Source organism: Durio zibethinus, chromosome 6, assembly GCF_047325235.1.
Source record: "Durio zibethinus cultivar Kanyao isolate XHJ-2024 chromosome 6, ASM4732523v1, whole genome shotgun sequence".
Lineage (NCBI taxonomy): Eukaryota > Viridiplantae > Streptophyta > Magnoliopsida > Malvales > Malvaceae > Durio > Durio zibethinus.
The window spans coordinates 5,063,128-5,089,996 of NC_143167.1; the positions used below are offsets into that span (position 1 = coordinate 5,063,128).

The 26,869-nt window shown below is 29.2% G+C and overlaps 4 protein-coding genes across 6 annotated transcripts; 2 read left to right on the forward strand and 2 right to left on the reverse strand.

The window, feature by feature from the left end:
* Positions 1-2,043: 2,043 nt before the first annotated feature.
* LOC111286161 (ferredoxin, root R-B2) lies at positions 2,044-5,059 on the forward strand. Its single transcript, XM_022875984.2, has 2 exons — positions 2,044-2,131; positions 4,412-5,059. Exon 2 carries the CDS (start codon positions 4,420-4,422, stop codon positions 4,870-4,872), a length of 453 nt encoding a protein of 150 aa, XP_022731719.2. The 5' UTR covers positions 2,044-2,131; positions 4,412-4,419; the 3' UTR covers positions 4,873-5,059.
* Positions 5,060-11,239: 6,180 nt separating this feature from the next.
* LOC111284805 (glucan endo-1,3-beta-glucosidase 14-like) lies at positions 11,240-16,289 on the forward strand. Of its 2 annotated transcripts, none has more exons than XM_022873766.2 (4): positions 11,240-11,432; positions 12,056-13,089; positions 13,252-13,399; positions 15,901-16,289. In XM_022873766.2, the coding sequence occupies exons 1-3, from the start codon at positions 11,375-11,377 to the stop codon at positions 13,306-13,308; spliced, it is 1,149 nt and encodes a 382-aa protein (XP_022729501.1). In that variant the 5' UTR covers positions 11,240-11,374; the 3' UTR covers positions 13,309-13,399; positions 15,901-16,289. The 2 variants fall into 2 exon arrangements, with proteins under 2 accessions (XP_022729501.1, XP_022729500.1); XM_022873765.2 differs by lacking the exon at positions 15,901-16,289 and adding an exon at positions 15,055-15,407.
* A 1,675-nt stretch (positions 16,290-17,964) lies between these two features.
* Positions 17,965-22,235, reverse strand: LOC111285608 (cytochrome c oxidase assembly protein COX11, mitochondrial-like). 2 transcript variants are annotated; one of them, XM_022875135.2, is made up of 8 exons: positions 22,096-22,235; positions 21,526-21,618; positions 20,835-21,195; positions 20,677-20,729; positions 19,810-19,882; positions 19,616-19,720; positions 18,530-18,610; positions 17,965-18,427 (listed from the first exon to the last, which is right to left on the reverse strand). In XM_022875135.2, the coding sequence occupies exons 2-8, from the start codon at positions 21,594-21,596 to the stop codon at positions 18,326-18,328; spliced, it is 846 nt and encodes a 281-aa protein (XP_022730870.1). In that variant the 5' UTR covers positions 21,597-21,618; positions 22,096-22,235; the 3' UTR covers positions 17,965-18,325. The 2 variants fall into 2 exon arrangements, with proteins under 2 accessions (XP_022730870.1, XP_022730871.2); XM_022875136.2 differs by having other exon boundaries at positions 18,073-18,427; positions 20,835-21,063.
* Positions 22,236-23,465: 1,230 nt separating this feature from the next.
* On the reverse strand, positions 23,466-25,596 carry LOC111286257 (putative calcium-binding protein CML48). The gene is made up of 5 exons (XM_022876141.2): positions 25,024-25,596; positions 24,426-24,472; positions 24,170-24,345; positions 24,007-24,025; positions 23,466-23,719 (listed from the first exon to the last, which is right to left on the reverse strand). The coding sequence occupies exons 1-5, from the start codon at positions 25,421-25,423 to the stop codon at positions 23,609-23,611; spliced, it is 753 nt and encodes a 250-aa protein (XP_022731876.1). The 5' UTR covers positions 25,424-25,596; the 3' UTR covers positions 23,466-23,608.
* Between the last annotated feature and the right edge of the window lie 1,273 nt (positions 25,597-26,869).

Here is a 26,869-nt window from a genome sequence, read left to right on the forward strand (position 1 = left end):
ATTTGTTTAGGTTTATTTATACTTATTTAGGGTTTATTTATTTAAATTTATTTGATTATGATTTGTTTATTATTCATTAATGTGTTCGTTAATGTGTTCATTTATATATATTTATAAATATGTTTGTTTAATATTCACAAACAAACTAATTTAACTTAATTAAACTAATATGAACTAAACATGAATAATTTATTATTTAAATAAACGAATATGAATGAATAAAATAATTTTCATAATGAATATAAACCGAACACGAATACTTTTAAAATTAAATAAACAAATATAAACATACGTTCATTCGTTCATATTCGATTCATTTACAGTCTTACTACTCCTATGGTTATATAACTTTTTTTTTTCAAATTTCTTAACTTTTTTCATTTAATTTTTTCTTTTACTCACAAAATAAGTATGTCATGGCCTAAAATCCAACAAACATAACATGTTTTAAAAATAAAAAATCTTTAAAAAGATGCAAAAGAAATTTTTTAAAACTCAAAAAAATAAAGAAAATTTTAAAATATAGAAAAATATGAGAATTTTTAAAATTTTCAAAATAAATTTGAAAAATAAAAAATCCAAAATTTTTTTAAAAAATGAAATATTAAAAAATCCCAAAAATCTAAAAATTAAAAAACCCGAAATATATGAAAAACTCAAATATTAGCTTTTAGTTTTTGTGAAAATTTTAATTTTCAGATTTATGTTAATTTTTTCAAAATTTTCAAAACATTTTGAATTTTGGAACTTTCATAATTTTTACGATTTTGTTTTATTTTTGATTTTTTTTAGTTTTTTAAATTTTCATTTTTTTTCAAAAAATTTTAGATTTTTTTAATTTTGAAACTTTCTAAGTTTTTGTGAATTTTTTGTGAATTTTATGAAAATTTTATTTTTTATGAAAATTTTTAAAAAAATTTTGTGTATTTTTCAGTATTATTTTAATTATTTTAAATTTTCATAATTTTTTTATTTTTTAATAAATTTTAAAAAATGTTTCATCTTTTTTAATTTTTTAAATTTTTTGAAATTTTATAATTTTATAATATAAGAATTTTAAAATATAGAAAAATATGAGAATTTTTAAAAATTTCAAAACAAATTTGGAAAAATTAAAAAATCCAAAAAATTTTAAAAAATGAAATATTAAAAAATCCCAAAAATCTAAAAATTAAAAAATCCAAAATATATGAAAAATTCAAATATTAGCTTTTAATTTTGGGGAAAATTTTAATTTTCAGATTTATGTTAATTTTTTCAAAATGTTCAAAACATTTTGAATTTTGGAACTTTTCATAATTTTTACGATTTTGTTTTATTTTTCATATTTTTTTGGTTTTTTAAAATTTTCATATTTTTTCAAAATATTTTAGATTTTTTTAATTTTGAAACTTTTCTAAGTTTTTTTGAATTTTATGAAAATTTTATTTTTATGAAAATTTTAAGATTTTTTTTTTGTGAATTTTTCAGAATTATTTTAATTATTTTAATTTTTCATAGTTTTTATTTTTTAATAAAATTTAAAAAATATTTCATCTTTTTTAATTTTTTTAAAATTTATAATTTTATAATAATTATTGATATTATTTTTAAAATTTTTTAAAAATCTTTTTTAATGTTAATATGGTAATTAATAATGTAAAGTTGATTGAAAATTTTCACTCATATCAATATCTTATTAGATATTTTTATTATATCATAAATTGATTGATGTTATTAATATGAACCATTAATATAAATAACAAAATAAAAGTTGAAGTATTTAATTATATATTTTATTTATTTAAGTATTAAAATAATAGAAAATGTATCACAAATGTACCATTTTTGTATTTAATATAGAAATTTTGAATTGGTTGCATATAAAATTGAAAAAACCATGGGCGTATGGTAAGGTTAGGTTGGTTTTAGGGCTTGGAGAAGTCAGTTTTAGCTGATTAAAAAGCCGTTACCTATCAGCCAATGCCAAAAGCCAAAACCCACCAGAGCCAGGCCTGAACCAACTTTCTCCGTATATATATGTATAGATGCAACGCACTTCCCACCGTGATCACTATCAGTATTATTAATATTAGGTTTTTAAGTCTCAAAACTTAGATCCTTTCGTTTTCTCCGCTCCCAAGCTCCCTCAGTAAGCCCTCTGTCTCCTTTCTTTTTCTTTTGCATGTTCATCTTTATGTCTACATCTAGATTTTGGGTTTATGATTTGTTTTGGCTATGGTTACTTGTTTTTACTATCTGGGTTTTTGTTTTTTATTTTTTTGTTGTTTGGTCTTTTCCAATATTGGGTTTTTGGTTGAATTTTGTGTGTGTGTGTTTGTGTGAGTGTGTTTTCTTTTTTATTTTTTTAAATCTTTGGTTTTAGGAAGAATATATGATAGAGGTATGATATTGCTTTTCCTTTTATAGACTAAAATGAAAATTTTCAATTTTGATTTGGAAAAGTTTAAAACTTGGAACTCAAAGAAAATAAAGGGAATACCTTTTGTATTTGGGTTGCTGCTTTATTTTTATAATGCAAAGGAGCCATAGACAATAAACGAAGGAGATTGATTTGACCCATGCTATATTAAGTCATTTATTTTGATTAGTGAAGGGTAAATTTTGTATTGGGGCAATGTAAGAGTCTAAAAATGTGATAAGATCATTCATTTGTTTTGGTTTTATGCGTTTAATCATTTACCAAGAAGATTGCTGGAGATGATATATATCACTCTTTGCTTTGTTTATTTTCTATGTTTGCCTTTTCTTGTTTGATGAGTGGGTTGGTTGTTGAGGTGGGTGCATTGGGCTATTGCGATTCAGTTTACCATTGCGTCAAAAGGTCTTTTCTCGAATCCTTGGATTGTTCAATTGTGAACGGTCTTAATACAACAAAATTCAGTGGGTGCCGGGTAGTAGTAAAAACTTTTGCGTTACAGCAAGTTCAATATCCTGCAACTTATTCACATTATTGACTCATTATAAGGTGTTCTTTTGACATTTTATTGATAGGAAAAGGAGAAGAGTTCAAACAGTTATTCTTGTAGGTTAAGTCATTAGTGCATCTTGGAGACGTTCCTAGGTTTTTTTTTTTTTTTGTCATGTTAATTCTTGCTTTTTTCTTTTTGACAATTGTTAGAATGTGGTCTTTGATATTGCTTCTGTGCTACTCAAAACGAGATAGGGCAATAAGTGGGCCAAGCTTTTAATAACAGCCATACTTTCGTTTGCTTACAATGCATTTCAGTTTCTTTAATCTTTCTTCTTAATGTTCTTAGCTTATGATTTTTCTCGTCTGGGGATATGAAGAAAGGGATAAGGGGGATAAAAAATTGGTTAAGAGTATGGCAAAAAAGATTAGTTGGATTTTCTGAGAATTATTATGAAGGTACACCATGAATCTTTCATGTCCAGTATATTTTTTTAAAAAGAATATTTGTTACCGTGTTTGAAGTATGGAGCCTCGAGTGAAGAGCAGAGAGCCCTTTGCTAGCCTCTTCTCATTGTGCTCCAGACATTAATTGTCTTGTTAATACTGAAATGGATGATATGTTTCCTTTTTCATTTAGAGTATTAACAGGGTACAAGTTTACTCACATATTTTTTCGATCATTTAGCCATAAGAGTAAAATACTTTCTTTCCCTTCTCCTGGAACTCTGGATAAGGCCTGTATCAATCATGTTCTATATTTGATCCTGAACTAGAGAATTGCAGTGAACTAAGAGATAGAAATATTATTTGACCAATATTTTATATCTAGAGAATATAATTATAAGACAATATGCATAAGCTTATGCATTTTCTTTTTGACTCTTACCCCCCCCCCCCTCTTTTCTTCTTTCATATAGAAGGAAAAAGATTCAGCTGATTGTTCTCATCTTGTTCTTCTGACTCGCACTAGGCATGTGTTTTCTTTTAGCTTGCTCTTATATACAAATATATTATATACAAACCTAGCATAGAAAAGACAATGTTCACACGACTTGACATCTTGGAATGGTTATAGTTCTTTGATATCTTGAAATTGATATTGCTTATGGCTTCTCAATATTCCAACCAACTACTATATTCTATTATGTTACTTGGGATATTCAAGTTGGACTTAACTGCTTATCACTGTTGCTGATAAGCAATCATGACATTAACTTATTGGTTCCTTCGGTTTTTTTAGTTATTGTTATTTGTTTAGCTTTGTTTGGTTTTTAGTTGCAGCCTTTTCAGCTTTGTCATTTGGTAGCAGGGTCATCTTGCTTGCCTTCTGGATGACTGCAATTTTGGCTTGTCTGAATATAAATTTTTTCAAATGCTTGTATATTGCAGCCACTTATATGACAGATCATTTTTCTATTCATTTTTCTTGGACTAATAAAATCATCATGAAGGAAAATAAAAAATCTGACGATTATGATTTGTACGATTTTGATTCAGGAGTTAAGATGACGACTGTGAGCCTTACCTCCCCTTGTATTGTTAAAGCTGCAATCCCCCATCGATTTACAAGTGGTATTGTCAAGGCCCCAACATCTCTTGGATCTGTTACGAGCATTTCTAAATCTTTTGGCTTCAAATGTTCTTCCAAGTACAGAACCCCGATGGCAATGTACAAGATTAAGCTTGTAGGACCAAATGGTGAGGTGAGCGAGTTTGAAGCCCCTGATGATCAATACATTTTAGATGCAGCTGAGGAGGCAGGATTAGACCTGCCCTATTCATGCAGGGCTGGAGCTTGCTCCACATGTGCTGGGAAGATGATTTCAGGTTCAGTGGATCAATCAGACGGTTCCTTCCTTGACGAAAAACAAATGAAGGAGGGTTATCTGCTGACTTGTGTTTCATACCCAACCTCAGACTGTGAGATTCACACTCACAAGGAAGGTGATCTCTACTAAGTAATTTGTGGTCAGAAATGAGTAGGGTGTCTCAAGTTTGTTGTCTAGAACTCTTATTTAAATTTACTTTCAGTGAGGGTAAATGCTCTGACGGACAGTTTGTTGTCTAGTGTTCTTTGTAACGGTTGTGGCTGAATGTCATATCAGTTTAGAATTTCAATCATATTTGTGGATTCCCATAGTTGAAGTTGAAGCCTTATCCTCTTGAACTGCCAATTTAACTGGAGAAAAAAAAAAGGATGCATCACTAAATGTTTAAATCTACCGAAAGATTCAGTGATAACAAAATTCCATAAATAAAAACATAGCACACTGAAAATCTGTGCTCAACCTGGTATTGGTACAAGTAACAGTTGCCTTGGGGAAGAAATGAAGCTTTCTTTGTATCACAAAGAAAGAGGAAAATGGAAAAGACGAAAGAAAAGAAGAAAAGAAAAGGACTTGGGCTTTTTACTAAAAGGCTCTTTCCTAAACTTTTGAACATTGAAAAATTTTTCTAGAAAGATGCAGAGCTTCCATATTCCTTGTTAATATGGTTGTTACATGTCAAATGCAGTTGGACCCAAATTGCAACAAAATGAAGGTCTCAAAAGTAAGAACCTCAAATTACTATAAGCGAAAAAAAAAAGTGACCAGACAAAGTTGAGGATATTGAAAGAACGATAAAGCTCCTTTACAATTACCAGAATCCCACTAAAAATGATTGACAAGTTGAAAAGTTTGTGCTATGAAGGGAGTTTTCCTTGTTCTAGGCAATTGCAAAATCAAAATGTTAATTCTATTAAAAATTTATTAAAAAAAAGAGAGACAAAATTCATTATCCATCCAAAAGAAAGTTTTGGTCAAGGAAGATTATGATCCAATGGTAGAAACTAAGCAAAAATGAATGAAAGTGGATGGCCCTAGAATCAAATGAGTGCTCAATGAAAGCACTATGAATGAGAGGAATTGATGACTGACCACTTTCATTCCTTCAACGTTCTTTTTCTTTTCTTTTCATTCACTTTCGCTTGCAGCTTCTTTTCACATCAGTGAGCCAAAGACCCTTCTTTGGAGTGGGACATTTTTTTTTTCCATGGTGACTAGATGCCTCACCATATTTCCTCATTCTTTCCATGTAGTTATTTCATAGTATTTTTTTTATATATAAAGAAGGTCAAAATATGAGGATATGAGAAAAAAGTGTAAGTATTGAAATTTAAGTTTTAAAGTTATTAAATATTATTTTTTAATAATTATTATATGAATTTACGGAATTAAATTTTAAATTCATTATTTCATTACATTTCATTTCAAGCATGCATTATCTTAACTCGTAGAATCTTTTTTTTTTCCTCATAAAGAATCAAATATATAGGGAATAAAAGATAAAAGGTTCATTATATTTTAATTCAGCTTTTGAATTATATAAAAAGCCACAATTTCTTGTTTTAGAAGATTTGCTTCATCTTCTACACCAAGAAAGAGATGGGTAGACAGTGAGGGAAAAAATGAAAAGAAATGTGACCTATGTTAATTATTTCAGATTAAATTAGTCGAATTTTGTTACTAAAAATAATTATTGAAGACAACAGGGGAAACTTGAAAGATACACAACATATGTCCAAGATTATCAATAAAGTCCTTAAATTAATTGTTGGCGGTTGGCAACTTGGCCTATGACTTGCACCTTTTTCACTTGTTTTTAAGTAAAGGTAAAGAATAATAATTAAAATTAAACTAATGATTTCACTTTGAAAATTAGATTGGTGACATTGACTTTTCCTTTAATCACTTTATGTTTTATACATTTAATTGGAATTTGGCTAAATCAATTTATCTGATACTGTTTTTAATTGTAGATAAAAAAATATTTGTTCTTACTATTTGATATAATTACAGGCTTCATTCTTTTATCTTATCCCTAATCTTCCGAGAGAAAGCACTAAGCATATAGAAAAGCAGGACACGTGCGGATGCTGAGGTGTCAGCCGACCTGCATGGTGAAAGTGAGGGAGGCGTTGGTTAACACGTGCGTTCTACTTAAGATTCGCGTCGGCACAAAGAATATTTTATGTTTTTAGAAAGGAGCGGTAATTAGTTTGGGCTGCCATATCACTTGCAAAACTCACTTTTTAATTTTTTTTTTTATTTTCTCCTTCGTTATCACCGATTTCTTTCTATCTAATAAAGATTCCCTGTCTGACACCTGTATACGCGTCCACGTGCGTGGATCCTATTGGTTTACCTATACTTTCGGAGCATAAACATTAAGATTCTCACTGAATTGCCACCATTTTGCGTATATAATAAATATAGTTAGGTTTAGGGAATATAACACAGTTGATTGACGAAACAACAATAATCAATTCAAGAGTATCATTTTTCTTTTATGAAGCTTGAGTCAAGGTTCTTAATTTGATTTTTAATTATTGAAATCAAGATAAAAAACTATTACTAAGATGATAATCCATTTTAAGAAAAATCAAGATATGGGTAGAAAAAAAGATTGTCCTAAACCATTTAAGGTGGGATAACAATATTATTGAATAAGTTTAAACTTTAAAAGTATTAATCTCATATTTCTTTTATTAATTACTTGTTAAATTTTTTTTTTTCATATAAAAGAGAAAGTTGAAGAAAGGAGAGATTCGGACTTTTAATCTCAAACGTCGTAAAAAAACCGTTAAGTAATTTTTTGATTGTTTAACGAGTAATTTATCAATATGAAAATACTTGATAGTAGTTATTTATTTCATCTTCACAAAATTGCACATCATCATCAAGTTGGTTTAGGGATGTGTATTTTGATAGTATAGAAGACATTTTTTTGAAGATAACCCAAACTCATATTATCAAAAAGAAAAAAGATATACCAAACTCATAGTTCAAACTAATATATACTTAATCAGACATCTGTGACATTTGTGGCAACCACTAAAATAAAGAACGTGTTTTTTTACAAGTTGTTAAAATTTATCATTACATAAAACATGTTTAATGTAAAGGTGTTCATGGATAGGTCGACCGAATTGGTTTTTTTAAGCCCTGTTTAAAAGATGACTTGATTTGTTTCGTCATGTCTAAAAGATTTAAAATTTTAAAAATATATTAAAATATTCAAAAAAATAAAAAAATTAATTTGTAAAACATATTTTAAAATTAAAATTAAATAAACATAATTTTTATTAATAAAATAAAATCTCAAATCAAGTTTAATTGAATTCAAATTAAAAAAACTAGGTCCAAAATCTAATCTAGTTTAATGTGATGAGATTAGAAATGGATAATTACAATTCTATCTAATTAATATTTTTAATATTTATTTTTGTTTAAAAATAAATAAAAAAACAAAAGTATCCATAGAAAAAAAAAGAGCTTAAGTTTTAAATATATATGTCTTGATCAAATTTGATTTTTCTCATATCAACACATACATTAAAAATCAAGTGATATTAAAAATTTATTAGTAAAAAATAATCATCATTATTTAGCAAGTGCCTTCACGCATTGATATTCCCAATCTTTTATTATTCTTATAAAATAATCAATTGTTGTAAAGAATGTATTAAATAAATAAAGGAGCATCGTATGCTTGTATAAAGAAATACTAGATTAACTAAACAAGGAAGATTATGCGCTTGTATGAACACCCTTGCAACTAAGTCTACATGTAAACGCAACATTACATTATAATGCTTTTGATTACTTTTTTGACTTTTCAAGTTAAAGATAAGTATAGCATTTGTTTTTATATTAAATCTAGTAGTATGAACCGATTTAATTATTTTATTTATATAATTATTTATAAGATATATCATTTAACATATTTAAAATTTGAATCTCAGTATTTGTAATTTTTTTATTTTTATATCGTAGCTTTTATATATATATATATATATATAACTAATAATAAATTTGAGTTTCGAGAATTATTTTTAAAAAATGGTATTTAATAAATTTAATACTTAAAATCTGATTAATTATAACTTTTATTATATCCTTAAATCATCACCTCCTATATATATATAATTCTAATAGTAGTGATATTTGACTTTCAAGGTTGGAGTATTGAAATTTAGGTGAGCTTATTACTACTCGACAGGGATGTAAAACAGACATAAGCATAAACAAGTCAGCTGGTTTTCAGTTGCACGTGTTAAAAAAAGTAAGGAAAAGAAGGAAATTCAAATTTTGATTTATTTTTTAAAAGAAAGTAAAGCCATCTTAAAATCAAATGCGAGTTATTATATGTTTTTAAATATTGATCCATGTCATCTCTCGTTTCTTCACGTTTCTAATCTATTGAAAAGCGATTTGTTTCCTTCACTAGTTACGCAAATAAGTTCTTTTGGATTTATTTAAACTAGGAGAATATTTTTTTCAATTTCAAGTGTAAAAGCTAGGATTTGTTTAGGATGTGTAGGGAATTTTTATCTTCATCTTTAGTTTTTTAAATTATATTTATTTATATATTTATATTTAACGAATATTTTAATGAATATGAAAAATTTTTGTATTCATAACTTTTTAATTTTTATCTTACACTTCTATGTAATTTTTTTTATAAATATATAATATTGGAACGCAATTTTTTAGAGATAGAGAAAGAGATGCAGAGTAGAAAAGGGTGTTCTACCAAGTATAAAAGAGTACAAAAACATGTAACTCGAAAGGCTAATTAATCAAAAATAAAAATTTTTATTATTAAATAAAGATTTATTTATTAAATATATAATATATATGATATAAGTACAAAATATGTATTATATTATTTATCTTATAAAAATTTTAAAACTATACTTATCTCCATTTTTTAAAACATTTTAATATCATTTCCATTTCAATTGAGTAAAAAATCAAAATTTTTATCGAATTCAAATAAGATTAACATTCTTAATAAAGCTAAATTTTATGTGAAAAAACCAAAGATCATCTTTAGAAAAATGCAATTCAACACCTAATCCAAAATATGTGGAAAGCCTAAACATGCAATCAAGTTTTAAAGGAGATTGTAAAATCTAACTCGACGACCAACAAATTTATATAATAATTTATATATTTATATTTATTTAGTTTGAGTTAAATAAACTTAAATTATAAAATTATTATATCATAATTTATATTGATACATCAAATATAAAATAATTTTTTTATTTTTCTAAAATTCATATAATTTTTATTAAAATTTTAGATTATTATTTTTATATCTATTTATATTAATTTTATATCATTTTAACACTATCATATTTAAAATTATGGATATACTTTTCAAGAGCCCCTCTTCTAATAGTAATAGGAACAATTTTAGTATATTTCATGTCTAAGCCAATAAATTTGAAGTGTTTCAAAGCGAATTAAGAAATTAAAATCTAAAGAACTCAAATTAAAAATGACCTTCTTAATAATAACTTGGGATATTTGAAAGTCTTGTTCAAATCAAATAGCGACTTGTACCAAGAATATCTACAGGGGATGATATGATATTTGTATCATCAAAATTTCAACTCTTTACATTCTCACCCCCAAAAAAAAAAAAAATCTAAAACCCTTCCTAAAAAAATACTAAAAAATTCTTTTAAAATGTTAATGAGGTTATAGCTAGACAATTCTAGCTAAACTTTCTTTTAGTAGAATGAGTTGAATCCTCTCTGGCTTTTGGACTTTCCTATTCATCATTTTCATCCCCAAACAGCTAATGTATATATTTTTTATTTTTTATTATTTTAATAAAATAAAAAAGAGGGTAGATGTGAAATGTCCAATATATATCGATAATTATTAATAAGTAATTTGTTTAATTGGTTATATTTATTTTTTTCGATGAAAAAATTTTAAATTTGAACATTATCAGTGATTATTTGTTGAGTTATCTCAAATGTATTATTTATAATAATTTAATTTAAATAATTAAATACGACATATTTTATCTTGATTTAAAAGACAGAATAATCTATCTACCATCATATTTTTTTTTATCAATAAATATATATATATATATATCGCTAATTCACCTGTTAGTTAAAGTGCAAAACCAACCAGACAGTAATTAACACGTGTAAGAAAGCCACTGACAGTTAAAACCCCAAATTACCAGTAAAATTTTTTTTATGAATTTATATTTGATATTACGTGAATATAAAAATTTTTAGTATTAAATATAAATTTTATATAATATCAATAAATTGGATGATTTTAATATTATTTTATTAATAATTTGAATTTTACTAATAAGTAAATTTTTTTAAAAATATTAATTTTTATATATTTATTTTAAATATTAATATTTATTCGTTAATAAAGGATGATCGTTTAATTTATACGTTAAGACTGTTGAGATAAAATTTTTTTCATGCTATAAAAACAGAGTACGTTGGTGAAATGAAACAGAGGAAAAGGAGAGCTCTGCATACATAAAGAGGGAGAGAGAGAGAGAGAGAGAGACTGCATTCTGGTGGCAGATGATACGTCGTCGCTGAAAGGATTGATTAAGGTCTTGGCTTAAACCAAGATTAGATCAGTTATGGCTGCATGTTCTTCTCTTCTCTTTAGACTTCTTTTGGTTCTTCTCACTTTCTCAGGTTTCAATTCTTTTTTTTATTTTTTCTAGTTTCAACTGTTCTCTCATTTCATTGTTGAGTTGCTAAAAGAAAAATACTGAAAAGATAAGAACACAAATGCAGAAAAAAAAAGAAAAAGAAGCTTTTTTTGCTAAAGTTTCTTAGATTTTATTTAGTAGTAACCCAAGAATCAATCTTTTTTGCCTTTGCTTTTAGGTTTTGGGCTCATGGTAGTTCCATTTTCTTCTTCCTTTCTAAAGGAATGAAAACAGAGTTTCCGTTAAGCTTCATAATCATGGCATTTCAAAAAATAGTTAGTTAATGATAATTTATTACTGTTCAAATAAACTAAACTTTATGGCATGAGTTGGTTTTTTTTTTTATTTGGAAACTAATTTCAGGCATCTTGACTTATTTTTGAATGAATACTCATACTTTTAATCTGATATTAATTTGTTTTTGGTTTTCATCTCTTAATGGTAGCATACTATAAATTTTTTGGTCTGATCCGTATTATAATCACTCCTTTCTTACCCATCTCTTTTGTTTCTTTGTTGGCTCTCTTTTGTTTCTTTCTAATTTTTTGATGTTTCCTTTTCTTTTAGCTATCCTCTTGATTCATTTTCTTTTTATTCTGGTTTCAGATTCAACAGTCCAAATCCTTGGTCTTGGAGTTGGAATCAACTACGGGCAAATTGCAAACAATCTTCCTTCTCCTAGCCGTGTCTCCTACCTCCTCCGATCCCTCAATATCAGCAGAGTAAAACTCTATGATGCAGATCCAAATGTTCTTGTTGCCTTCTCCAATACAAATGTTGAGTTCATTATTGGACTGGGGAATGAGTACCTTCAGAACATGACTGATCCTATCAAAGCTCAAAACTGGGTTCTGCAGCGAGTTCAACCCCACCTTCCTCAGACCAAGATTACTTGCATCACTGTGGGGAATGAGGTCTTCAAAACCAATGATCATCAGCTATGGTCTAATCTCCTCCCAGCAATGCAAACACTTTACAATACTCTTGTCGATCTTGGTCTTGATAAACAAGTAGCTGTCACTACCGCGCATTCTCTTGATATCTTGAGTGTGTCCTTTCCTCCTTCGGCAGGGGTTTTTAGGCAAGATCTTGGAGAATATCTACATGAAATTTTGAATTTTCATGCTCAGATAAAATCACCTTTCTTGATTAATGCTTATCCCTATTTCGCATACAAGGATAATCCGAATGACGTGTCACTAGACTATGTGCTTTTCCAACCTAATCAAGGGTCAGTGGATCAAATGACCAATTTGAAATATGATAATATGTTGTATGCTCAAGTTGATGCTGTGTATTCAGCTATCAAAGCAATGGGGCATACAGATATTGAAGTCAGGGTTTCCGAGACAGGTTGGCCTTCCAGAGGGGATGAAAATGAAGTGGGAGCTACACCAGAGAATGCAGGATTGTATAATGGCAATCTGTTGAAAAGGATAGAAGAGAAACAAGGCACACCGGCTAAATCAAATGTCCCAATTGACATATATGTTTTTGCTCTTTTCAACGAGAATTTAAAGCCTGGTCCGGTATCAGAGAGGAACTATGGCCTCTATTATCCTAATGGTACACCAGTTTATAACATTGGAGTGCAGGGTTATCTTCCAGAGTTGGTAGATCCATCAGCTAGCACAAAGAATGTAAGAAACTCTCTCTATACTTACACCTTTAAAATCTCTTCTAAGTTTGATGTTTTTGAAATATTCTTTTCTTGATTCATTAGTTTGTCAATAACTCAGGCAAGTTATTAAAAAAATGACATCTCCTTTCTCTTTAACTTAGATTTTTTTTTTTTTTTGCAGGGATTTTCTGTCTTCATTCTTCTGATCTTGGTTATAGCATACATAATCTCCTCTTGAAAGTATGTGAATTTGGCAAGCGAGGGAGGTATCATAAGGGAAAACAGTATTGCCGAAGATAATTCAAATTCCAGAGGAGAGGAAATTTTAGGTGAGATATTCAATGGCTTTTAACTGTTAGAGCATGCATCAATGAATAACCATCACCGTTATACATCCCTATTTCTTGAAGTAGCAGTGTGGTCCATGCGCACATACATGTGAGGCCATGATTGTATGATCCATTTGCATGTGAGTGTGTATGAACCGTAGTGCAAATTAGTCGATCTTTCCCAACCTATGTCTCATGTGCACTTGACCTGCAATAGGCTCATAGTGTTTAAAATGTGTTAGGCAAGTGTATTGATTTTCCATGGTGTCGACCTTCTGTCTAATCCTTTGAACTCAGCAAATACTTGGGATTGGGTAGTTGAATTCAAATAGTAAGTTTTATTTCTTGTGTCAAAAGAAAAAAAAAAATTGTGGGAAGGGAACAAACGGTATTTTCTTATAGGACACATGTCTAGATGGTGGAAACCAATTCGATAAACATCAGGATGATTAGGACAATAATTTTAGATTCCATTGGACAGACTGATATATTAAGCATTTTTTAAAAAGAGAGAGAGAGAGAGAGAGAGAGAGAGAGAGAGAAAAGGGTCTTAAAATAACCTGGTAGAGAATTTGGAATCATTTTCTCGTCAGCTTTCTACCCCATGGTATCCATAAGCAGGAACCCTAGAATGCTGATGCTGTCAATTCCACATATGCAACAACTGGCTAGTGTGAAAAACTCTCATTCGTGACATATTTTTTCATTTAAAATATGGTAATGGGTCTCCATCTTTCTTGTCTCAACTTGCAATATCGTGGATGTAAATCTTTCTGTGCGTTGAAATTCTTCGTTGTCTTCAGCTATACAAAAGTCCAAATTGGCTTCCATCAAGAAAAAGAAGAGCCATTGGAATCCCTGTAACCGCAGCCACTTCTCACGTTTTCCCTTTTCTTTTCTTCCTTTTCTCATGTGAAACCCTCCAAAACTAAAACCTGCGGCGGTGAGCTCCAAACTCTAATGATGGTTTACTCTGTCTGTTTCTCTTTCCTTTCTTTTCCCAAAACAGAATTCATGGCATCAGCTTTTTGTTGTATTAGTTCTAATCCATGTCATTTTCAACTATTTTTCAATCAACAGGCTAACACATAAACCAATTGTGGGTCTTCTCATTTAGGGTTCAATTTAAGCTAGCTAAATCGGCAACAGTTCCCTTGTTTTCTGATTTTTTTTAAGCCCATTCCCCCATATGGGAAAAAAATAAAATTCCAAATCACATAATGTACTTTTAGACTAATTAATACTGTGCTACTTTGTTAGGTAATAATCAATTTGTAAAATTAAATTAGGCCGGTGGCTTTCAACTTCATACATCATGCCTTTGAATTATGGAAACCTTGCATCAGCATAGCCAATGGATATGACTGACAGATATACGAATTTATTTGACCATTCAACCTAGTGACCGACCCTGGCAACATTAATTTTTTGATCCTTGGTTGGTTTGGTTCCACAATCTAACCTGAAAAAGTTCAAAGACACTTGCCTATAATGCTGAGGAAGCATCAATCTACATCCTAAGAAAACGTATGATGATGAATCAAGGAAACCGACTAAAATCAACCTTAACTGAATTATTTGAACAAACAATTTTGGATTTGATGCTTTCTTTCCATTATACATATGATTGATTAATTAATGGGTTGCTTCATCAGTCTGCAGGGAGGGAAAGCACTTGATCAGTTATTTCCAGTGGAGGAGAGCATTAGTTTATTGTACGAGAAAAAAAAAAAAAAACAGACAGTTAATCACTAACAGTTGCTAGTTGAATTTAAGTTAAAAGATATAGATTGTTTAACAAAAATACCTAATAAAAGGAGAACTTGGTGAAGATTTTACAGGGCTTCAGCTTGTTTCATGTTGCTCTCTGGATTCCGGTGTACTACTACTGGGTGGGATGGGATTTCATAGTGCATAGAAATATAGCTGTATACGAAATAGATTGTTTTAGTATTGATATATGGCATTAAGAACTTTATTGTTTTAAGTTGATTTGAGATTTTTCTGATATTTTTTTCTTTTCCTATTTCAATTTTCTTTTGTACATTAGGAACTATATTAATGAATTAAGACGAATATGCCAGTTTATTTACTTAATAGAGAATTAAGGTGATAATTTCTAATATATTTGGGTCAATATTTCATAAAAAAATATATATTTGGGTCAATATTATCTATTACGATAATTTTAACAAGTGAATATATTTGACGTGTAATTTGTTACACTATTGATTTTTATGTTAGAAATCAAGATTTAATCTTTAACTGCTTCAAATATTTATGTAAAAAAAAATTATTTCATATTATGTTGTTGAAATTTTTAGATTTTATAAATAGAATTAGTAGGCAAAATTAATAAAACAATACATATCCTTTAAATGTATTTAAAAAATAAAAAATTAATTTTAAAAAAAAGATATATGTCAATTTTTTAACCGAATTTTAAAATTAAAAAATTATACTTACAAAGTATTTGTTTGCAAAATTCAATGTTGTTGCAGGCATTAGTTAGAATTTGTTTCTCGAGACATGAAGAAAGTGACGAGGGTTGAATCTGAATTGCTGAGCCGCCAATCAAGCAAAATCTAATGCTTATGGATCGCGAGGTTAAATTAATCATCGTGATTGGTGGCGTAATTAATTTCGTTGAATATGTATCATAACTTGCATGGACCTATGCGAGATGTCTCATCATGCTATTGATAAGTTGGAAACGTGTTTGTCGTGAAATGTGTCTTTTGACTCCAAGATCTAAATCCTTCTTGGCATCTCATAGCAAATTCAAGAAGGTTTATCATCTTCCTACACAAACTAAAAAATAATTCATGTTAGAGCTCTTTGAGAGAGATTGCCCAGAAAATTAATGAGAATTTTTATCTTTGATTGAAAAGGAGGTATTTTCTTCCATATTTTTAAATACATTTTTAATTATTATATATATATATATGTGACATTCTTAATTTATCAATAAATTCTAAATTGATTAATTCGTATTATCATATTATATAAAATATTATATTTATATCATGTTTTACATAAAAAATTATATGTTATAATTTATATAAACACAAAAATATAAAATATATTTTTTTGATTTTATTAAATTTTTTTATAATTTTTTTATAATTTTAAACTAAATTATCTTTAAACTCTTTATTTGTATTATTTTCGTATTATAATTTAAAGTTTTGCTTTTAAATAACTTGATCAAATAAACCAATATCTTAAACCCTTTTTTGGTGTATTGATGCTAATGGCTTCTATATTGTGATTTTTCGGGGAATCTCAATGGGTTTGGGATCAGATGGTGAGCTCCGTTATCCCTCTCGCCATAAACTTGCCAAAAGTGGCATAGTTACTGGAGTTAAGAGAGTTTCAATATTACGACCTCAACATGCTAATCTTCTTATGCAAGGTGTTGAAGCAAATGAAAATCCATTAAGAGGACTAGATGATCCACATGATGAGCCCATTTATGATCAATCACCTAACTCAAATAGTTTCTTCAAAGATCACAGTGGATCATAGGAAAGTTTTTATAGTAACTTCTTTCTTTCTATGTACTCAAGCCAACTTATATCTAATGAAAATCATCCCTTCTCTTTTGAAAACTTACAAAAATTTAAACTTCTTTTATATGAGCAATATCATTTATAATATATTATATATAAGTTATCATTTAATTGTAACTTAATATTTATAAACATATGATTATATATTAGATCCATAATTAAAAATACATTTAAAATTATAAAAAATTTAATAAAAAATCCCATACAATATACGGGTTAAAAAAACTAGTTTTCTTCTATATGTTTAAATACATTTTTAATTATTATACATATATATATATATATGACATTCTTAATTTATCAACAAATTTTAAATTGGTTAATTTGTATTATCATATTATATAAAATATTATATTTATATCATATTTTACATAAAAATCACATGTTATAATTCGTATCAACACAAAAATATAAAATATAATTTTTTAATTTTATTAAATCTATTTATAATTTTTTAAAAATTTTAAGTTAAATTATATTTGAATTTTTTACTCATATCATTTTTATATCGTATCACCGTATCGTATTTTAAATTATCAATTTTAATAAGAAATTAATAAATATACCGATAGTGAAAATTTTTAATTTTACAAGCAAAATTAATATGATAACACATATTTTTTATATATTTAAAAAAATTAATTTAAAAAAAAAAACATGTGTCATTATTTTAAACTTGTCTGTGAAGTTAAAAAACTCTATTGTTATAGTATCAATAATTTATTCAAATATAAATCCCCCATAAAATTCCATTCCCTTTGCTCCATTCTTTCTCATCCTTTCAGCCAACTTCCTCACTCCCTAACTCAAATCCCCCATCCCTCTCATCCAATCTGTCCATTTGATGGCAACTCCATGGTAGACAAAACGTAGTGACATTTGCAATTACTCCACAGTAGCACTACAAGAAGATTTAACAAGCCTAAATTTTAACATATCACTTTGCTCTTCCTTCTTAGGATACTAAACTACACAAGCATAGGGAACATCAAAAGAAAATCGAAAATGACAGCAAGTAGAAAAGCTATAGATCTAAAGTACATGCAATTGGTTTTGTTTTGGGAAGGGAACGAAAAGTTCCTCTAAAGAAGGCACAACCTGTTACAAAACAATAAGACTTCAACCAAAAAGAGGAGGAAAGCAGGAAGGAACTACCTAAAGAAATGTGACAAAATAATGTTTCTTGTCCTCTTTCTCGCTCTATGTGAAAAAACGTGGTCCTATTTCTACTTGGCATACCAAAATGGGATCCTATCTTTAGTCTTATCACAAGAGTTTGGTTCGTTGAACCTAAACAGTTTTATTCTCGTGTGAATGATATTCTATTTTCACTATGAATTTATAAATTCGCCTTTTATTCTGCGGAAACCTTGAAAAATGTATAGGATAAGATCAGGTTGTTGATACCATCCATTCGGGGATCCGTTTCAAACTCAGGATCTATGTAGAAGAAAACCTAGATCAAAGTACAAGCAAGTCAACGATCACAATTCACAACTGAGTTTTGCCTTTGAAGCAGTAAACATTTTTTTATTATTTAAAAAAAAAAAACACTTACTGGCATGTCAATCTGCTCTCCAGGAAGAAGACGCTGCTCCTCAAAGCAAAAGCACTGTATTTTATTGAAGTAAACTGCAGCCTGAAAAGGAACATGAAAGTTTTAAGGCTTGCCATGTGATAATGATAAATCTTACCATTAAGTTTACGTGTTTTAATATAGTCAATTTTTTTCACCCCAAAATATTACTTTTTCTTCCATTTTCTTGCTCATTATCCTTTAACAAGCTCATAAAATTTCACACCTAAAGTTTCTTAGTTGAGCCACTTGAAAAGCACAATCAAACTATGTAAAACATCCGATAAAAATACATTAAGAGGATAAAAAAAGGATGCCAGAAGCATAATGACAACTATTGTTCACTGAGATCCGGAAGTGACTTTTACCTGCATCAAGGCCCATCTCTCAAAACTGTAATACCATGGTTAAGTTTCCTCAACTTTCTTTAGAAAGAAGCTAAAATTGTAAGTAGCTGTTTGACACAACTAGAAAACATGATTTTACTCACTTTTTTGTCTCAAAAGGGAAATAAAAGAATGGTTTTCTACACTCTTCCTGGCTAAGACAACAAGAAAAATCATATTGCACATTCTCCTATTGTGACACCTAGAAGCCTCAAAAACAAAATTATAAACCTAGAAGAATGACACTGGCGACATTCAAACATACTTGATAGGAGGTTAGCCATAGATTCACAAAGCTTCCGCTCAAAATTTTGGAAAGAAATTTAGACATGGAGAGAGAGAGAAGTGAAGAGATTAAAATGTATGCCACAGGAGCTATGTGTACACAGAGCTTGGCAGAGGCAGAATTTTCTCAATCAAGTTAGAAGTGTAGAAAAAAGGAAATGATAACGGTTTAAATTGAAAATTTGAACAACATTATAGAAAGGAAAAGTGGAAATATAAATACATAAGTCAAGCCTGTAAAAGATTTAGCCAAAGCTAGCAAGAAACATTTAAGAGTCCCAAAGGCTCACAACCAACTAGGTTGTTCAAGATCTAAACAAATGCCAATATAATTTTAGAAATAACAAATAATTCACTGGTTCAATTTTAATTACAGAGCATGTGTAAGTATCAGTACCTTCATAGGGGTGACGTTATACGTAGAGACACCAGTTATAGGTGTTGAACTTCGATTTTCAGCAGTATAAAATGCAAGGGCACTTTCTCCAGGCTTGACTCTTACCTAGCAGATAATAAATAAATCAGGAAATAAACAATAAAACAAAGTCATCACTTTACAAAACCCAAAATCGACAGAGAAAAGTTACATACCTCTCTTTGAGTAGGAACAAATTTCCAGGGCATTCCATCTGCCACATCAGCATTGAATTGGACTACTATCTCCCTGCAAGGATAAGGGCAAATTGCTCAAACAAAACCATAGAAGAAAAAGTAAGATTCCATTGTGATAAAAGTCTAATTGCTTCATAACAGCATCTCTTAGAAATGCATAAATTAAATTGAATTAAAATGAACAAATTGGCTGATGTAAAATTATGAATCCTAAACCTAACCGCCTCACTCCTACTTGTTACCTTGTTGTATAGAAATTGCATGTGTATAAAGCAAGTGCGTAATTAGAAGGCAGCGATACCAAATGGTCAATCTTATCAAACCTTTTACCTAACAAAGCATCCTATTCCCTTCTTGCTTTTGGTTCTGAAACAACATCCTAAGACCATTAGTGGTTTAAGTTGTTTCTCCATCACACTAAAGAAAAATGTTTCTTGCAACAAACAAATTTCCATTTCCTTCCTTCCTTTTTCTAATAAGAATAGTAACCTGCCTTTTATTGAGGGAAAGATTCATGCAGTAGAAGTTGGAATAAAGCCTTATCAATATCATTGAAACTCATTTCTGACTCATTCTTGCACAAATCTCACTTGAAAGAGATAACATAATCATGATAACAACAAATCCAAGGAAAATATGCATATATAAGCAGAAAATGTCAAAAGTAGAACTGAGAATGTTGCAAGTAGAAAAAATCTCTTGAACCAAGTTTAACATAAAAAATGGTACAAGAACTACACGTAGCAATAGAACCTCAACCAAATTAACAGAAAGGGTAATTATGATTATAATTATGAAAAATAGAAATGAAGATAAGCTCTTACATCCAAAGCCTAGAAAGCGCACCTTGTTGCTACTGTCCCATCTTTTTCATGCCGAGCAATCTTTTCTTCTACGCTCTAAAGAAAAGAAATACTTGTTCTGGTTGAAAAACCAACAGAAAAAAAAATAAATTCTGAAATAGTAAAAGGCTAGGAAAGAGAATAGCATAAACTCAGCTTCACCTCACGGCGTTGGACTGTACCACCATACCCGGTAGCCTGGCAGAATCTTCGGTACAATGGGACAGCAGCATAACTACTTCCCACCATTGCAAAAACTAATGCTGTAAGATACAAAAGAGTCTTTTTGGATTTTTGCTCAGTTGCAGCATGGAAAGCATTAGAAGCATAGTGGCGCTGCTGCTGAATGCTAAAGGGAGATAATCTCCCCAAACATCGAGAACTATAAGGACTGAAATCAAAAGATTCTGTTAGAGGCCTTGTCTTAAATTCACATCTTGGCATCAAACCCCAAGCATTGTTGCCACACCCAGAAGAAGCTTTAAAGAACTTGTAACTCGGGCATAAAGCATCAGAAAGAAACCTGGATCAACAAAAAAATTTTCACCCAGGTGGTACACATCATAGAAAAGCATGCTCACATTCAGGTCAGGAGAAATATGAAATTGCAAAAGAATAAAATTTTGAAGGCTGAATGTATCAAAATGATTAACCTTTAAAGCCTAGAACAACACTATGAATAAATAATGTAGATTATTAGTCTTTCACAAACAACCACGAAATGTAGCTATTTCCTCAAATAAATTTATGGAAAAACTTATATGTTAGTTCTCCAAGTAAAAGTTCCAAGCTTTCGAGCAAAACAAACACAATTATAAGCCGCAAATATGTATAATGGTAATACAGTGATTACCTTGATTTATGTGACAAAAATTGTCGATTCTTCAAGAGAGCAATTCTACTAGAAATTCTTGACCATGACATGATGTCATGCACCTTTGTATCACTGCACATACATCCGCAAAGGAGAAAGAATAATGAACAATATAGCAATTTAATTTCAGTTTGGTTTCTAAAACATGGACATAGTAGAAAAGGATAATAAAATCAAATTAGACCAGAAATGACAAAAGAAAGCATATAATGGTTTTTTTTTTCTTTTTTGATGATCCTTTCTTTCACAGAAGCACTTTCCAATGAAAAATTTTAAAACAAATTAATAGGTTTAATAAACTCCAAAAACTTTCCCATGTCATATATATAGCAGACTAAACTTAAACAACAATCTACTGGTTCCAAAGGAGCACGCAGTATTTGACATAAAAAGAAACACATTTTTGGTACCCATTATCAAACTAATCAAAAGCTCAACTGATTTACCCAACGAGACCCAATTTTTAAGCATAAACCAATCAAAGAAAAGAAACCCATATCAGCAATAAGGATATATGTAAAAATTGAAATTAATACTGAGAGTTTATACCTTCAAAAGCGTATTGACCAAAACTGACAATGGGATCTCAAAAAGGAGTAATATTTTCCGGCAAAGTTGGAAGCTTGAAAGTGTGGATAGCTGAAAAGAGAAGCCGATTCAGCCTGCAGAACGAAAGTGGGATAGAAAGGGGTAAATACAACAAAAAAAAAATTGATATAACTAAGTGTTAATTGGCACAAATGCACTCAACAATAACGGAATGTGCAATTTGGTCCACATTTACTTTTGTATATGAAAGGTGTAAAAAAGTTTACAGATAAAAAAATAATTTAAAAATTCAAAAAGTAAAAAAAAAAAAAAAAGAATAATTTTTGAATAAGTAATGAATTTAATAGAATAATATACAAGAAAAACTTGTTGTCATTTTTTTTTCTACCTATACATTCAAATAATTTAGAGGTATATAGTTTTCAAATAATTTTTTTTTTACTAAAAATTGTTAACTGAATGGTACTAGATTTGTGTTAGAATCGAGAATTTCCAGTTGAAACTCTAATCTAAAGGATAAAAGAATTTTTTTTTTTTCTAATTTTTACAAACATGTATTTGATAAAATTGATCTGAAAATTTTTTTCTTCATTTTTTGAAAAATAATATCTTTTTATAAAACTAAAAAAAGTTTCAAAATTTTAAAACTATTATTGCTTAAATAATTTGACCAAACATAAAAAATAACAAAAGAGTAAATTACTCTTCTAATTAGAAAACAAATGTAAACACTGAATGAAGAATTTCCACTGAGCTTACTGATCATCCAAGTCTCATTTATTCTTGATAAAACTTTATTTTTTTAGTAATGATAAAACTTGAATTTTTATTTGTGTAATTTGTTAATAAGACGTTGAATTCTTAAGTTCAATAATTTTTTTTTTATTTCAGTAATCTTTAAGTAGCCATGATTGCATTTTTTTTTTTAGTTAGAATTATCAAAGCATCTTAATATCTTATAACTTTGAATATGATAAAAACCTATTGGTTACATTGTTCCTTCTGTATGTTATTCTCTAATATAGTGATATAGTCGTGAATTCAGGGATTAAATGCTGCAAATTAGTTGTACAAGTAAGGTAAGAGAGATTGGAATTTCCAAATAGAAAAAAATTTTAAATTTTTTAACTTTGTTTTCAGGTGTTAAAAAATTAACTCATTATATTTTTTAATTAATTTTTTATTTTTAATATACCTTAAAAAATATGTATCATTTTAGTCGAAGAATAAAAATTTAATTATAACAGTGTATTTGATAAATTTTCCAAAAATTTCAGATCAAAATGAATGTTAGTAGTACTTGTTCAGAGTTTTTTAAAGTTCTAATCCAAATTCATTCCAAAATGATATCATTAGCTACATATACATAGTACAGCACAAAAAAAAAAGTCTGTTCTTCACACTTTGCACAAAATTTATCAAACGTGTACATTTTCAAAGAGAATAGTTGTAAGCCTAACGCCTAGCTCACACAAATGAAATCAAGCATAAAACAATGAAGAATACAAAGTGATCAGTCATATGAAACAAGAAATGGAATGACTATAGACATGAATGAATCGTAAGTAAGCGTTGCTGAACCAGTATAGCGCGGATCCTTTTCCTTGAATTTTTCAGTCAAGCCCTGAACACACACAACAACAATGATCAATTCATAATCCCATGATTTAACAAATCAACGAAAGCTCCTATCAGAGAATAATGTAATCCTACGGCAAAAGAAGCATAGCAGCAGTGCCATCATGCATTGGCTATAGTAAGTGCATGCATCTCTACACTTAAAGAATTAAGTTCGAATCTCCCCTTTATCCGAATTAAAAAAAAGTTCGCGACAGGGAAACTATATATCTACTTCTAATCAAGATTTTTCAAGATGAATGATAAAAGGAGATGGAGTGTGCAATGTCTCACCTTAACAATCATCCCGCATCTGCAAATCAAACAGAAGATGAAAAAACATCACGAGTCAGATTATAGATTATGACATTTCAAATCTTTGAAAGTTGAAAAGAAAGAAAGGGACAATGAAAATGAAGAGAAAAGAGGAATGAATGTTGAAGAGAAGAAGCCTTACTCAACAAAACTGTCAAAATTGAGTTCAACCTTCCTGCCACTTCCATTATCATACTTGGAAATCAGAACCTGAAGGACAGAAGGTGGAATTGCATATCCAAGACTGTATAGAGCATCCCTTAGTTCCATCAGATCAATTTTCCCACTCCTATCTCTATCAAATCTCTCAAATATGGCCTACAATTTTGAATCCAACAACATTAATCAAGTGATAAAAGATGTCAAAATCCATTCTTGGAAAATATTTAATCAATTACCCGCCAATGACCAAGGCAACTCCACAGTGCAGCAAACTCTCTGGGCCCTGAAATAGAAATATATTTTCTTGAATCAATTTTCATGCATTGAATGGAATATATTTTCTTGGAAAATAACCTTGTCAAGTGTCTTAAGACACTCCTCAGAAAGATTTAAAAAAAAAAAAAAAATTTTAGATAAACCAACAAAATAAGTGAAAGGAAAATTCGTGAAGGCTAAGAATCCAAAAAGTAGCAAGAGTTGACCAATATTTATTAATTAAATGGGTCCAGGTCCAGGAAAGCAAAGCTGAAATCCAAACAATCATTGGCATTCAATCACACATGAACAATCGCGTGAACATGACCCAAAAATCCCCCCATCCCCATTCAAATTTGAATCTAATAGCTTTACATGTAAGCGGATAAGAAAAAGAAAGGCACCATGGCAGTTCAATTTTCAAAATTAATTATTCTTATTCAATCAACAGTTTGTGGGTAAATGGGGATTTTTGCTTGTACACCAATGTTTTGTAAATACCAATATGGAAACCAAAAAAAAAAAAAAAAACTGAAGTAAACAAACAAATTAATTCGGGCATGAAAGAAATGAAGTTACCAATTCTGAGAGAATCATGAGGATTCTTGAACAAGAACATGAGCAACCTTATAGTCCTAATATTAAACCTCTCGTACCCTGAAGACAGAGCCTGTTGCAACTCATTTTCATCGATGAATCCACTTCTATCCCTATCCACCATCTGAAATGCCCTCACTACATCTGGGTGTGTTCCTGCGGGAAACCCACTCTGCCCATAACTTGGCTGCTGCTGATGCTGCCCGTAGTAGCTGTAACTAGGAGACGATCCATGATGATTATCAGAGTAAGTCTCCTGCTGCCGCTGATGGTGCGGCCCGTAGGATTCTGGGGGCAGCTCTGGTGCTGACGGTGCAAAGGAATGAGATGGATAGTGCCTTGAAGATGCCAGTTTTTTCTGTTCATACCTTGAAGATTCCATTGATTTGAAAGAAAATTTTCTTTTTGGATTGTAATCTGATAAATTCAACAAATATTTCAGTTTCAAGATTTCTGTGCCGGGTTTTCGGTTGAAGGTGGCTTTGTTTAGCTTCGCTCTGCTTTGGTTTTTGCAGCTTTGGGTTTTAGGTAGAGAAATAATAAAAAAACATAAACGAGGCTATGGACCGTCAAATATTAAATTCAAAATGAGGTTGATGTGCGGGGCGCGTGGCGAATAGGACATCTGTTTTACGTAAGCGTGTATGGTACTTGCGATTAGGCGGAGGCGGCTACTTCGATGTTTCCAGAGTTCTATCTCTTTTATTAAACTATCCTATGTCTTTACCCATGATGCAATGAGATCACGCCTTTCTGTTTGATTTCTTTAAGTAATTCTACATTTGAAATACTAATCCAAATAAATTCTACATTTGAAATGTCCACTGACAATAAATTTTGATAACAATGATTTGAATTTATTGATCCTTAAATTAATTAACATAATATTAAAGTTTTTACTTAAAAATTATAAATTAAATAAATTTGTATATAATATTTTTTTCAGTCATATAAATATAATAATAAAGAGCTTATGAGTAAATTAAAAATTCTAAATTTTTTTTTAAGGTCACATCTCTTTAAAACAATGTTTAAATAGTTTAAATTATTAAAAAATCAAGTTCATATATGATCCAATTTATTTAATTTTAATTTCAAAATATATTTTTAAAAATACCAATTGAGCGTGACCTGATAAATTTACACTAATATTATGTATTTGTTAATGAAATATGTTGTTTTATATATAATGTGAGTAAACTATTTATTCAATACATAAAAATTATTGGGTCACACTCAATTACTCTATTGTATATAAAAACCACTTATTATATCATATTCAATCACCACCTTTGTTCATAGAGTTTGCATTACTAATCAGAAATTAATATATCCATTTTTATAGAATTTGCATTGAATACTAATGCAACCTTTATGAAAATAGAGATAATCTTTTGTATAAAAGATGTATAGAACTGTTATCTCATGTCAGTATATATTATTTTTATTTAAATTATTAAAAAATAATTATTTATCACACATCACATATATAACTTTATTAAAATAAATATTCATCATTTAATTATCATATATAATATATAACTATATAATTATATAATTTAAATAAAAATGACATATGTTAATGTGAAATAATATTTTTATACTGTCCTTTTTCCTTTAATATTATTATTAGCAGGGTTACAAGCAGCCATCACCAAAAAAAAAAAAAAGAAAAAAAAAAAGATAAGCAACGCGCCGCGCACGTTAATCCTCATCAAATAACAGTTTTTTTAATGGTTTCATGTTATGTATAAGGAAATAAACTAATATTTCTAAACAAACAGACATTAAAGAAAACCATGCTACCATGATGTGATGTCAAATATAA